A 14,693-nucleotide genomic window follows, 5' to 3' on the forward strand; every position below is an offset into this window, starting at 1 on the left:
GACTGTGAGCTCATTGGATGAAAAAGATGAGGAGGAGAGCGAAGAACAAAAGGAGGAAGAGCGGATTGATCACCCGTGCCCACCTTCTAATGAGAGTAACTCTTTATCCCATACATTGTTTAATTTCCCTTCGTGCTTACCGAAGGATGATTGCTATGATGATTGTTATGATCCCGTTGATTCTCTTGAAATATCCCTTTTTGATGATGCTTGCTATGCTTGTGGCCAAGATGCCAATATGAATTATGCTTATGGAGATGAACTTGCTATAGTTCCTTATGTTAAACATGAAATTGTTGCTATTGCACCCACGCATGATAGTCCTATTATGTTTTTGAATTCTCCCGACTACACTATATCGGAGAAGTTTGTGCTTATTAAGGATTATATTGATGGGTTGCCTTTTACTACTACACATGATGATTTTGATGAGTATAATACGCATGTGCTTGCTGCTCCTACTTGCAATTATTATGAGAGAGGAACTACATCTCCGCCTCTTTATGTTTCCAACATGATAAAATTGCAAGAAACCGTTTATACTATGCATTGGCCTTTACTATGTGTGCATGAATTGTTCTTTTATGACATGCCGATGCATACGAAGAGAGTTAGACTTCGTTGTTGCATGATATATGTTACTTTGTGCTCACTACTAAATTACAAATCATTGCTAATTAAAATTGGCTTTGATATACCTTGGGATCCGGGTGGATTCACTACTTGAGCACTATATGCCTAGCTTAATGGCTTTAAAGAAAGTGCTACCAGGGAGACAACCCGGAAGTTTTAGAGAGTCATTTATTTCTGTTGAGTGCTTTCATATAGTTAAAAAAAAGAGGGCAACCCAAAACTTTTCAAAAAGTAAAGTGAAAGTGAGAGAGACAAGCATTGTTGAAGTGGGGGAGCTCCTTGAACTTTGTTCATGCTCACGGAAACTTTGTGAATCTTGATTACAGAAACTTTTCAACAAAAATAATTATCCCCTTGTACAATTCCATTGTATTATAAAAATAATGTGCCAAAGTTTGCCTTTAGGATGTTTACAACGCTTGTTGGTTTGTGCGGTGCAGGACAGAAACTTTGGCTATAGTGCGCGATTTTACATTTTTTTACTGGAACATCAAATGGTTCTGAAACATTTTGCACTGTCTTTCTATACAAATTTTTTATTTTTCCTAATTTTGGTAGAATTTTTGGAGTACCATAGATATGGTGAATGTTCAGATTATTACAGACTGTTCTGTTTTAGACAGATTCTGTTTTTGATGCATAGTTTGCTTGTTTTGATGAAACTATCAATTCCTATAAGTGGATTAAGCCATGGAAAAGTTATATTACATTAGCTAAAATGCAAAAACAAAATATGATTTGGTTTGCAACATTACTTAGAGTAGTGATTTGCTTTATTATACTAACGGATCTTACCGAGTTTTCTGTTGAAGTTTTGTGTGGATGAAGTGTTCGAAGATCGAGGATGTTTCGATATGAGGATAAGGAGGAGAGGCAAGAGATCAAGCTTGGGGATGCGCAAGGCACCCCAATTAAATATTCAAGGAGACTCAAGCGTCTAAGCTTGGGGATGCCCCGGAAGGCATCCCATCTTTCTTCAACAAGTATCGGTATGTTTTCGGATTCGTTTCGTTCATGCGATATGTGCAAATCTTGGAGCGTCTTTTGCATTTAGTTTTCATTTTTCTTTGATGCACCATGCTGGTATGAGATAGTCCTTGGTTGATTTATAGAATTCTCATTGCACTTCACTTAAATGTTTTGAGTATGGCTTTATAGGATGCTTCATGTGCTTCGCTTATATCATTTGGATTGCCTGTTTCTCTTCACATAGAAAACCGCCATTTGTAGAATGCTCTTTTGCTTCACTTATACTTTTTAGAGCGCGGGCATATCTTTTGTAGAAAGAATTAAACTCTCTTGCTTCACTTATATCTATTTAGAGAGATGACAGGAATTGATCATTCACATGGTTAGTCCTAAAATCCTACATAAAACTTGTAGATCATTGAATATGATATGTTTGATTCCTTGCAATAGTTTTGCGATATAAAGGTGGTGATATTAGAGTCGTGCTAGTTGAGTAATTGTGAAATTGATAAATACTTGTGTTGAGGTTTGCAAGTCCCGTAGCATGCACGTACGGTGAACCGTTATGTAACAAAGTTGGAGCATGAGGTATTTATTGATTGTCTTCCTTATGAGTGGCGGTCGGGGACGAGCGATGGTCTTTTCCTACCAATCTATCCCTCTAGGGGGCATGCATAGTAGTACTTTGCTTCGAGGGCTAATAAACTTTTGCAATAACTATATGAGTTCTTTATGACTAATGTGAGTCCATGGATTATACACACTCTCACCCTTCCATCATTGCTAGCCTCTTCGGTACCGTGCATTGCCCTTTCTCACCTTGAGAGTTGGCGCAAACTTCGCCGGTGCATCCAAACCCCGTGATACGATACGCTCTATCACACATAAGCCTCATTATATCTTCCTCAAAATAGCCACCATACCTACCTATCATGGCATTTCCATAGCCATTCCGAGATATATTGCCATGCAACTTCCATCATCATCATATACATGACTTGAGCATTTATTGTCATATTGCTTTGCATGATCGTAAGACAGCTAGCATGATGTTTTCATGGCTTGTCCGTATTTTGATATCATTGCTACGCTAGATCATTGCACATCCCGGTACACCGCCGGAGGCATTCATATAGAGTCATATCTTTGTTCTAGTATCGAGTTGTAATATCGAGTTGTAAGTAAATAAAAGTGTGATGATCATCATTACTAGAGCATTGCCCCAGTGAGGAAAGGATGATGGAGACTATGATTCCTCCACAAGTCGGGATGAGACTCCGGACGAGAAAAAAAAAGAGAAAGGCCAAAAAAAGAGAAGGCCCAAAAAAACAAAAAACAAAAAAAATGAGAGAAAAAGAGAGAAGGGGCAATGTTACTATCCTTTTACCACACTTGTGCTTCAGAGTAGCACCATGTTCTTCATATAGAGAGTCTCTTGAGTTATCACTTTCATATACTAGTGGGAATTTTCGTTATAGAACTTGGCTTGTATATTCCGATGATGGGCTTCCTCAAATGCCCAAGGTCTTCTTGAGCAAGCAAGTTGGATGCACACCCACTTAGTTGCAGTTTGAGCTTTCATACACTTATAGCTCTAGTGCATCCGTTGCATGGCAATCCCTACTCCTCGCATTGACATCAATTGATGGGCATCTCCATAGCCCGTTGATTAGCCGTGTTGATGTGAGACTTTCTCCTTTTTTGTCTTCTCACACAAACGTCCATCATCATATTCTATTCCACCCATAGTGCTATGTCCATGGCTTGCGCTCATGTATTGCGTGAGGGTTGAAAAGGCTGAAGCGCGTTAAAAAGTATGAACCAATTGCTCGGCTTGTCATCGGGGTTGTGCATGATTTGAATGCTTTTTGTGGTGAAGATAGAGCATAGCCAGACTATATGATTTTGTAGGGATGAGCTTTCTTTGGCTATGTTATTTTGATAAGACATAATTGCTTGGTTAGTATGCTTGACGTATTATTGTCTTAATGTCAAACGATAGACTATTTCTTTGAATCACTCGTGTCTTAATATTCATGCCATGATTGGATTACATGATCAAGATTATTCTAGGTAGCATTCCACATCAAAAATTATCTTTTTATCATTTACCTACTCGAGGACGAGCAGGAATTAAGCTTGGGGATGCTGATACGTCTCCGTCGTATCTATAATTTTTGGCTGTTCCATGCCAATATTCTACAACTTTCATATACTTTTGGCAACTTTTTATACTATTTTTTGGGACTAACATATTGATCCAGTGCCCAGTGCCAGTACCTGTTTGTTGCATGTTTTTTGTTTCGCAGAAACCCCATATCAAACGGAGTCCCAACGGGATAAAAATGGATGGAGAATATTTTTGGAATATTTGGAAAATATGGGAAGAAGAATCAACGTGAGACAGTGCCCGAGGTGGCCATGAGGCAGGGGGCGCACCTGACCCTCGTGGGCCCCCCGTAAGGCGGTTGCTGCTCTTCTTTGGCCTCGAGAAAGCTAATTTTCGGAGAAAAATCTGGGCGAAGGTTTCAATCCAATCGGAGTTACGGATCTCCGGATATATAAAAAAGGGTGAAAGGGCAAAATCCCAGAACGCAGAAACAGAGAGAGACAAAGAGACAGATCCATTCTCGGAGGGGCTCTCGCCCCTCCCATGCCATGGAGGCCAAGGACAACATGGGAAACCCTTCTCCCATCTAGAGAGGAGGTCAAGGAATAAGAAGAAGGGGGGCCCTCTCCCCCTCTCTTCCGGTGACGCCGGAACGTCGCCGAAGCCATCATCATCACCGCAATCTTCACCAACAACTTCACCGCCATCATCACCAACTCTCCCCCCCCCCTCTATGCAGCGGTGTAACCCCTCTTTTACCCGCTATAATATCTACTTAAACATGGTGCACAACGCTATATATTATTTCCCAATGATGTATGGCTATCCTATGATGTTTGAGTAGATCCGTTTCTTCCTATGGGTTAATTGATGATCGTGATTGGTTTGAGTTGCATGTTTTATTATTGGTGCTGTCCTATGGTGCTCTCCGTGTCGCGTAAGCGTGAGGGATTCCCGTTGTAGGGTGTTACAATACGTTCATGATTTGCTTATGGTGGGTGGCGTGAGTGACAGAAGCACATACCCGAGTAAGTAGGTTGTTTGCGTATGGGATAAAGAGGACTTGACACTTTAATGCTATGGTTGGGTTTTACCTTAATGATCTTTAGTAGTTGCGGATGCTTGCTAGAGTTCCAATCATAAATGCATATGATCCAAGTAGAGAAAGTATGTTAGGTTATGCCTCTCCCTCAAACAAAATTGCAATAGTGATTACCGGACTAGTTATCGATTGCCTAGGGACAACTAACTTTCTCGTAACAAAAAGCTCTTTACTAAAACTAATTTAGTTGTGTCTTCATCTAAACAGCCCCTACTTTTTATTTACGTGCTCTTTATATTCTTGCAAACCTATCCAACAACACCTACAAAGTACTTCTAGTTTCATACTTGTTCTAGGTAAAGCGAACGTCAAGCGTGCGTAGAGTTGTGTCGGTGGTCGATAGAACTTGAGAGAATATTTGTTCTACCTTTAGCTCCTTGTTGGATTCGACACTCTTACTTATCGAAAGAGGCTACAATTGATCCCCTATACTTATGGGTTATCAACCTGCAGCCACCCGAAGTTCCTTCCTCTCTCATCTTTGCACCCAAATTTCAGTTCTGCCTCGCGCGCTGACTTGGTTAAATAGTCGCGTCGACGGATGGCGGCAAGCTTCTCCTTCGTTGCATAGGTCGATCAATTCTCGTTGTGTGAACAAGGTAGCTTGACACTAGATTGCATTTCATCAATTGATGATTGTTCATCGAGTGTCAAGTTCATCTCATTCATATACCTTGATAGGCCTACTATAATGAAAGAGTTTCTTATTTTATTCATCAAATTTTATTATTAAATACACACAAAAGGAGTTGTCCAAACATCAATGTTCCATTTGTGAAGGAGATAGACCATGACTATGAATCTCCTCTGCCTATATCTCCTTAACAAAAGATGCAATGATGATTGAAGCTTATCGCTTCTAGATGACCCAGCTATTCAAGCCTTGTCGACTGGCTCCTGATGCGACGAGTTGGGACTAAACATCTGATACTTGGCTATTTGGTGTTATCATCCGATCAATTCTCGCTAAGCAGCCCAGCCGGCCCAACATGATCGACGTGCATGCACTGGTGCAATGACGTCCTATACAAACGGTTTTTAACCCTTTCCACGACAGAGTTTTAAACCATCGCCTTAATTGTGTGTGCAAAGGGGGGAGGGTCCATCCCACACGACCCATAAATCGTCGGCGATAGCTTTTCGGGTCACACACGCTTAACACATATGCTCGACAAGGGTTGCCATTTGTGCGTGTTCGGCGACTGTCCCCAAGGGTTGCCATTTGTACGGGTTTGGTGACCGCCCTTAAGGGTCCCTCGGTGGAATCACGGCATCTTGCATTGTACAAGGGCATGAGGAGATTACGGTGGCCCTAGTAGTATTTTGGGGAGCACTGCGCCTTCACACAGCTCGAAACGGAGATTAGTATCCGCAAGGATGTGAACTTGGGGATACATCTCGTCTTCGCGTGCCCCGATTATCTCTTACCCGAATCCTTTATTTATGCACTTTACTTTGTGATAGCCATATTGTTTCTTGTTATATATCTTGTTATCACTTAGTTGTTTATCTTACTTAGCATAATTTGTTGGTGCATCTAGGTGAGTTTAGCTTATTTAGATTTTGTGCTTGACAAATTAAACACGTTTTATTCCGCATTTGTTCAAGCCTAAACTGTAATTATTTTAAAGCGCCTATTCAACCCCCTCTAGACGACATACACAATCTTTCAGCTGGGGATATCACTGTTCTTCTAACTATCGAACTACATATTGGTTCACAAAACTAAAACATGTTGAGACCTATTTTGACCTTAAAAAACGATCTCATCACAAGAAAAACATGATTATCATCTTTCAAGTGGGTAAATGCATGTTTGAGATGCTAGGGATTTCTTTACACACACAAAAAAGGTGCTAGGGATTTCTAGGTAATTACGCAGCGTCTCGTGTGCCTTGCAGGTAATACATATAGCATTCCCGGAGGATGTGAAGGGCATGTTTGGTTCTAGGCTTAGTAACGCCACACTTTGCCATACAAACTTGCCAAACTTGCCTAAGAGCATCTCCAACATACGCCCAATGCGCGGCGCCAAAAAACGGGTTTACAGCATGCAAGTAGTTTTTTTAGAGGGCGCTAGAACACGTTTGCTCCAACAAGCGCTGCAAAATATGCTGCGCGCGCGAGTCCAGCGGTCCCAATCAAGTGGTCCCATCTGCAGCAGCCCAGAGTTTGCAGCGCGCGCGATCGGGTGCATTAAATATGCTGCGCGCGATGCCTTTTTAATGCGCGCGCTGCATTAGTTATAGCGTGCGCTTTTGCGGCTGCTGGAGACTCCAAATCGGGTTCGCGCGCGCTAAAAGCAGTTTTTATACCGCGCGTCGCTTATATAGCGCTTCTGTTGGAGATGCTCTAACGTTAGGCGTTGTTTGGTTTTAGGCCTAGTAACACCACACTTTGCCATACAATATTGTCAAACTTGTGTAAAGTTAGTTCTTCAAAATGAGAGCCACAAGTTGGCAGGCCTAAAGAAATTTTGCCATACTTTTTGAGTGTATGGAATGTGGAAGCCTAGTGTAGCTTGCTTAAGATGTGGTTTGAACCAAACACCCATCTAAATTGGTCAAACTTGCCTAACTTTAGGTGTGGCAAACTTAGTCGCAAACCAAACTTAGAGCATCTACAGTCGGGCGCCTCATACGCCCGGGCGGGCTGCCAGGTCACTGTCCGGTCACGATTTTTTGACCCAGACGGGCCCCTCAGATGACCCTCAAACTCCCGGCCTGACCGGCACCCCCATATCCAGCCCAAATATGGGGGCGCCCTGGCACGCCCACCACGTCGGACCCGGCCCACACTGGTCCACCCGACCCCACATAAAATCCTGCCCATCCGCTCGCCGGACCAAACCCTAGCCACTTCACTCCTCTCCCCTCCACTCCCCTCCGCCACCCAAGCTCGTCTCCGGCTCCTTCCGGTCGTCTTCGGCATGAATGGCAGTGTATCCGAGTCATTCACCTCCAGATCCGTCAACCCCGAGCTCATCCCACGCAACCCCGAGGAGAAGATGGCCGTCCGGCTTGCCCTCCACCGCGCCCGGAAGGACACCCATGCACGGTTGCGCTCGGACTCCATCCACGGGGAATTCATTGCATCGGCCCAAATGGTGCATGGATCCGACGCTAGGCCGGTCGTAGCTGCCTCGTAGGAGGCCGTGCGGTCCGTATGGCGTCCGAACGCGCTGGAAGACGTGCAACCCCTCCGGTGGCGCACCGATATTCGGGACGCACCTCGTCCCACGAGGCCATGGCATGCCGTGCCCACCGTGCAAGGCACCGGGCGCGTGAGGCGGCGGCAGCCCTCGCTGCGGCGGACGTCGGCGAGGCGGAGTCGCATTCTCCGGCGCCCCGTATGGCACATCAGTCTGGGTGCCGCAACCGCATCATGGTGGACGTCGACGGCTCGTCCCGGACGAATCCGTCATCCATGCGACGTCCATCGGCACCGTTTGGGTTCCGGTCCAGACGAGGAAGAGTATGACATGAGAGATGGCGGGGCCTTGAGTCCCGTGAGCCAGATCGTGTCCCATTCCCTACCCTACCTTGCTGGCGACAGGACCAACGCTCTGAGGAGCATAGCCGGCCGCCGGACATGGCCAGGGCGAAGCTGGGCGAGCAGGAAGCGGAGCCGGACGAGCTCCGCTTAGATTAGGTTTCATGTTGCATGTAATAATATGGATTTGAGGTATCCAGATATGAAATGTGTTTTTTGAGCGGTGATTGGTCACTGCCACGGACATATCCGGACGCGTCCGCGGACGTTTGAGGGGTCGAATTTGCCACGTCCGACGGCAGCAGGTCAAGCATCGCTACCGCAAGTGATCACATCACCATAATTACACCGTGCAGTAGAGTAGGCGCAGTGCCTATCGTACCAACACCTGACGTGAGACGTCTGCCCAAGCCTCACTCCATTATAAACTCCGGCGGGTGCATCATGCTTCGACCAGCAGCAGCAGCCAGCTCTCGTAGGCGGTAGATAGCAATAGGTTAAAGACAAGAGAGTCTACGGCGTTCATACAACGTCTTCCATGGCGCCGCAGCACTTCCTGGTCGTCACGTTCCCGTTCCAGGGGCACATCAGCCCGGCGCGCGCTCTGGCGGAGCGCCTCGCGCGGGCCACGCCGGGCGCGCGGGTCACGTTCTCGACCGCCGTGTCCGCGCACAGGCGCATGTTCTCCATGTTGGCGTCCCCCGACGATGAGGTCCACGACGGCACCATCTCGTACATCCCGTACTCGGACGGCTACGACCACGGCTTCAGCTTCGTCGCCGGGGACGGGGACGAAGTGGAGAGATACGTGGAGGCGTTCGGCCGCGTCGGCCGTGAGACCTTCTCGGCGGTGCTGGACCGCCTCGCGGCGCGGGGCCGGCCCGTCACATGCGTAGTGTACGCCATGCTCACGTGGTGGGCCGCCGAGATCTCCCGTGAGCGCGGCGTGCCCCGGGCTCTCTACTGGATCCAGCCGGCCACCATGCTGGCCGTGTACTACCACTACTTTCATGGGTACGAGAGGCTCGTGACGGAGCATGCTGCCGAGCCGGGGTTCACGGTGTCCATGCCGGGACTCCCGCCGATGGCGATCCGTGACCTCCCAAGCTTCTTCACAAATCTTACGGACGGAAGGTCAGTTGCGGCGTTCGGGGACATCCGCAGGACGTTCCAGCAGCTGGACCTGGACGTCGACGGTAGCAGCAGCGCTGGAGGAAGGCAGGCCATGGTGCTCGTGAACACCGTCGAAGAATTAGAGGCCGGTGCTCTCGCGTCCGTTCCTGGAGTCGACGTGTTCCCCGTCGGGCCAGCCGTGGTGTCGCTCTTCACTGAGGGCGAGGGCGGCACGACTGGCGCCGCCGCCGCAGTAGGAGATCTCTTTGAACACGACGGAAAAGGGTACGTGGAGTGGCTGGACACAAAGCCAGCACGGTCGGTGGTGTACGTGTCGTTCGGGAGCGTGGCGGCGGTGAGCAAGCGACAGAAGGACGAGTTGAAGCGCGGCCTCGCCGCGAGCGGCCGGCCGTACCTGTGGGTGGTGCGGAACAACAACAGAGACGATGGATTTGACCACGCCGGCGACGAGCGGCGCATGGTGGTTGGGTGGTGCGACCAGCTGCGGGTGCTGTCGCATCCGGCCGTTGGGTGCTTCGTGACACACTGCGGCTGGAACTCCACGCTGGAGACCGTGGCGTGTGGCGCGCCGGTCATCGCCGTGCCACAGTGGTCCGACCAGAACACGAACGCGCGCCTGGTCGTCCAGTGGGGCATCGGCGTGCGCGCCACGACCGACGTTGATGGGGTTCTGGACGCGGAGGAGCTTGCGAGGTGCCTGCAAATGATCATGGGTGACAGGGAGGAGGGCGCCGCCATGCGGGCAAGCTCGACGGCATGGAAGGCGAAGTTGCAGCAAGCGATCGCGGCCGGCGGCTCATCCGGTCGTAATCTGAGGACTTTCCTGGACCAATTTGCGAATGATGCTTAGAAGCATTTACGTAGTATTGTCCTCATTTTATTGAGCAAGTTCAATAAAATGACATAATAATTAGACTATAAGAACTAAAATATTATATCTCTACTTAGTTGGAGAAGAGAGAAAAAGAGAGAAGAGAAATGGGCTCTTGGTTAGTAGGCAGCTACAACACGAGCCCGAAAACGTTTTGTGAGGATGTAAGGTGAGCTAACTACTAATAAAATAGTACACATTTAAAACTTACTATTGTACATGCTGGCTATGAGGTTGGCTCTAAATGATATGACAACTCCTTATAATCGACCGTTGGCTATATTATTAACCATGCTCTAAGGTTGCTCCAATGCATCAGTGCTAAGATGAAGTACTAAGTACATCATAGACGGAGAAGTATAAGTTATGAGAAGTTGTCTGGTGATGTATTTTCTCAGTCCTTTAAACAACTTTCTCTAGAATTTATAAAAAAAAAATCTGTTTTCATTAAACAGTCCTAGGGCCCGCAAATCAGTTTCACAGGAGACATTGCCTATCACCATTGCCACGTGAGCTTGGTGGCCGACGGTGAGGTCCTAGCGGTGGCGGCGTGTGGCGGTGAGACAACGATCTGTTGTGCAGGGAGGCAAGGTCGCCTGGCCGTGTGGGAAGGCAGGACTGCCAGGCGGTGTAGGAAGCGCGGCGTGGCGTGGCGGTGGTGGGCTGGTGGCGCGTCTCGCGACGGGATCGTGCGGTGGCGGGCCTGGCGACGGCGCGAGGGTGTCCACGTGGTTTTAGTCCACCAAAATTGCATAATAAGGTTATCATTTCTGAGGGGATTTGAGACAAATATATGGGATCCTCTAAAACAATCTGGGTTTACGGAGATGTCGAAGGGCTATTTTTTGTCTCAACTTCTCTAGCCTTTTTATGGATAGGGGAGCTATTTCTTGGAACACAGTACAAAACAGATGTCTACATATACACACATACACTCAAACCTTTGAATGCATGTACTTACACCCTATTCCTATAAGCACCTTCATAGTCGACGAAAATGTCTCCTCCCACAGAACAATTATTGCCGGAAAAGCTTGAAATAAATCCAGAAAAAATGAGTACCAATGCCAAATCTAAGAATTGAACCCTGGTGGGTTGATTCCATCGCAAGGGATTTAACCATCTAAGATACGCTCAGTTCGCTAACAGGGAAGCTATTGAAGTTGCTCTAACATGCAGAATTTCTCTCGTTCATATTCATGAAGCCCTAGATTTTTAGGCCAAGCTGGATTTGAACCATATAAGACTGGATTTATAATTTCTCCCGGCTAAAAAGGATTTGTACTATCTCCTTTCCATTGATCACTATACTAACAATTTGATCAACTTGGTATAATTTATATATCACAAAAAATATCATTAAAAAAATTTAAATGATATGTTTTCTTGTGATATAACTTTGGGATATATTATTTGCATTATATTGGCTTCGTTAGTATTCAGGTAAGCCTAGGCCTAATAAATCATAAATGAAGTAGTAACATTTAACTAAGTTCATTAAGAAAAAGACTAATTTTAACATGGTCTCTTTTATCTCCTCTTTTTGAACATAAATGAGGTAGTAACATTCAACTCTTACCTTTTATCTTCCCTGTGAGCTATGAAAAACAGTTGTGAGCCGATAACTGTAAGAAAGTTGAAACTTGTCCGGTTCAAACAACTATGATACTGTGGATTTGATAGTAGTTGTCTCTCATGTTCCTGATAGACTAAAAAATGCACGAGGAGGAGGAAATTGTATACATGTGTAATTCAACACTTTACCATCCAAACGAACAATATTTGGAATTATCGCTCCTCTTGAATTCCAAGTGCCAAATATAAGAACATCCAAACAGTAAAATTGACACTGAAACTCAATATCAATGTCCTGAGACTATGGCATTTAAAAAAACAGAGCCTTAGGCCCCGTTCGGATCTTCTCCTCCTCCCAGCTTCGTCGGCTCTGCGCTGGAGTCGGCCCGACTGGCCTAGCTCTGAAAAGCCCACTTCACGGAGCAAATCCCCTCGCAGTGCAAAAACGAGAAGCAGGACGAGCCCCGCTCTAAAAAATCGAAGGAGGTGGAGTTGGAGATTAGTACTGGACATGCCATGCCAAGTGGCAGCGTATCGGTTCACTCGACATGTTGTTTCTCCTCGATGCATTACTATTCTAACTGAAATCTGGCCTGCCTTTCGTTTGAACGGGCCTAAAGCAATCTTATTGGGCTATCAGCCCAACTAACCAATTGTAAGCGGAAATGACCTGCCGAATAGTTTCTCTTGACCCAGTTTTTGCACAAGAGGGCATTTTGCGAGGAGGAGCAGAAGCTGACTATTTGGAGGAGCAGGAGAAGATCCGAACAGAGCCTTAGTGTTGCATTTAAAACAACCATCATTTCATATTTTTTGAGATAACTACATGCCGAGGCGAAGGGAGAACCTATGAGATGTTTTAATTTTTGTGCTAAGATTTATATCTTGATCATCAAAATATAATTGCTATATTCTTTTCTCATTATTAAATAAGATGTCACATTATTATTATTTTGCGAACAGGACTCGGGCCATAGTGTTCATTGATGTCTCTCTCATCTCACATGTTCGTGTTTACAGGTTTTGGGAAAATGTCATCCCACACAGCTGAAGGAAATATGCCCTAGAGGCAATAATAAAGTTGTTATTTATATTTCCTTATATACTGATAAATGTTTATTATTCATGCTAGAATTTTATTAACCGGAAACATGATACATGTGTGAATACATAGACAAAACAAAGTGTCCCTAGTATGCCTCTACTAGACTAGTTTGTTAATCAAAGATGGTTAAGTTTCCTAGGCATAGATATGTGTTGTCATTTGATGAACAAGATCACATCATTAGAGAATCATGTGATGGACAAGACCAATCCGTCAGCTTAGCATTAATGATCATTTAGTTTTATTGATATTGCTTTCATCATGACTTATACATGTTCCTCTGACTATGAGGTTATGCAACTCCCGAATACCGGAGGAACACCTTGTGTGCTATCAAACGTCACAACGTAACTGGGTGATTATAAAGATGCTCTACAGGTGTCTCTGATGGTGTTTGTTGAGTTGGCATAGATCGAGATTAGGATTTGTCACTCCATGTATCGGAGAGGTATCTCTGGGCCCTCTCGGTAATGCACATCACTATAAGCTTTGCAAGCGTGTGACTAATGAGTTAGTTGCGGGATGAAGCATTACGGAACAAGTAAAGAGACTTGCCGGTAACGAGATTAAACTAGGTATGAGGATACCGACGCTCGAATCTCGGGCAAGTAACATACCAATGAGAAAGGGAACAACGTATGTTGTTATGCGGTTTGACCGATAAAGATCTTCGTAGAATATGTAGGAGCCAATATGAGCATCTAGGTTCCGCTATTGGTTATTGACCGGAGATGTGTCTCGGTCATGTCTACATAGTTCTCGAACCCGTAGGGTCCGCACGCTTAACTTTGATGACGATTTGTATTATGAGTTATGTGATTTTGATGACCGAAGTTTGTTCGGGGTCCCGGATGAGATCACGGACGTGACAAGGAGTCTCGAAATGGTCGAGACATAAAGGATGATATATTGGACGATGTTATTCGGACACAGGATGAGTTCCGGATGGTACCGGGTAATTATCGGAGTGCCATAGGGTTATCGGAACCCCGGGGGTAACTAATGGGCCTTGATGGGCCTTAGTGGAAAGAGAGGAGGGCCTCACGGGGCTGCCCCCCCCCCCCCCCCGCGCTTGGCAGACCGAATTGGACTAGGGGAAGGGGGCGGTGCCCCCCTTTCCATCCCCTCTCCGTCTCCCTTCCTCTTTCCCCCTTCCACCAGGTGGAATCCTACTAGGACTTGGAGTCCTAGTAGGACTCCTCTCTCCTGGCGCGCCCTACAGGGGCCGGCCAGCCTCCCCCTCTCCTCCTTTATATACGGAGGCAGGGGGCACCCTAGAACACAACAAGATCAATTGTCTTAGCCGCGTGCGGTGCCCCCCTCCAGAGTTTATCACCTCGGTCATATCGTCGTAGTGCTTAGGCGAAGCCCTGCGCCGGTAACTTCATCATCACCGTCGCCACGCCGTCATGTTGACGGAACTCTCCCTCGTCCTCAACTGGATCAAGAGCTCGAGGGATGTCATCGTGCTGAACGTGTGCTGAACACGGAGGTGCCGTACGTTCGGTACTTGGATCGGTTGGATTGTGAAGACGTTTGACTACATCAACCGTGTTACTAAACGCTTCCGCTTCCGGACTACAAGGGTTCGTGGACACACTCTCCCCGCTCGTTGCTATGCTTCTCCTAGATAGATCTTGCGTGATCGTAGGAAATGTATTGAAATACTACGTTCCCCAACAGTGGCATCTGAGCCAGGTAT

General features: G+C 46.4%; 1 protein-coding gene across 1 annotated transcript; it reads left to right on the plus strand.

The window, feature by feature from the left end:
* The first annotated feature begins 8,767 nt into the window (after window positions 1-8,767).
* Window positions 8,768-10,406, plus strand: LOC109742737 (cyanidin 3-O-rutinoside 5-O-glucosyltransferase-like). The gene has a single exon (XM_020301835.4). It carries the CDS (start codon window positions 8,845-8,847, stop codon window positions 10,288-10,290), a length of 1,446 nt encoding a protein of 481 aa, XP_020157424.1. The 5' UTR covers window positions 8,768-8,844; the 3' UTR covers window positions 10,291-10,406.
* The last annotated feature ends 4,287 nt before the right edge of the window (window positions 10,407-14,693 follow it).

Source organism: Aegilops tauschii, chromosome 7, assembly GCF_002575655.3.
Source record: "Aegilops tauschii subsp. strangulata cultivar AL8/78 chromosome 7, Aet v6.0, whole genome shotgun sequence".
Lineage (NCBI taxonomy): Eukaryota > Viridiplantae > Streptophyta > Magnoliopsida > Poales > Poaceae > Aegilops > Aegilops tauschii.

Coding starts and splice junctions, on each gene's coding strand:
- LOC109742737 (XM_020301835.4), top strand. CDS start 8,845: ATGGCGCCGCAGCACTTCCTGGTCGTCACGTTCCCGTTCCAGGGGCAC.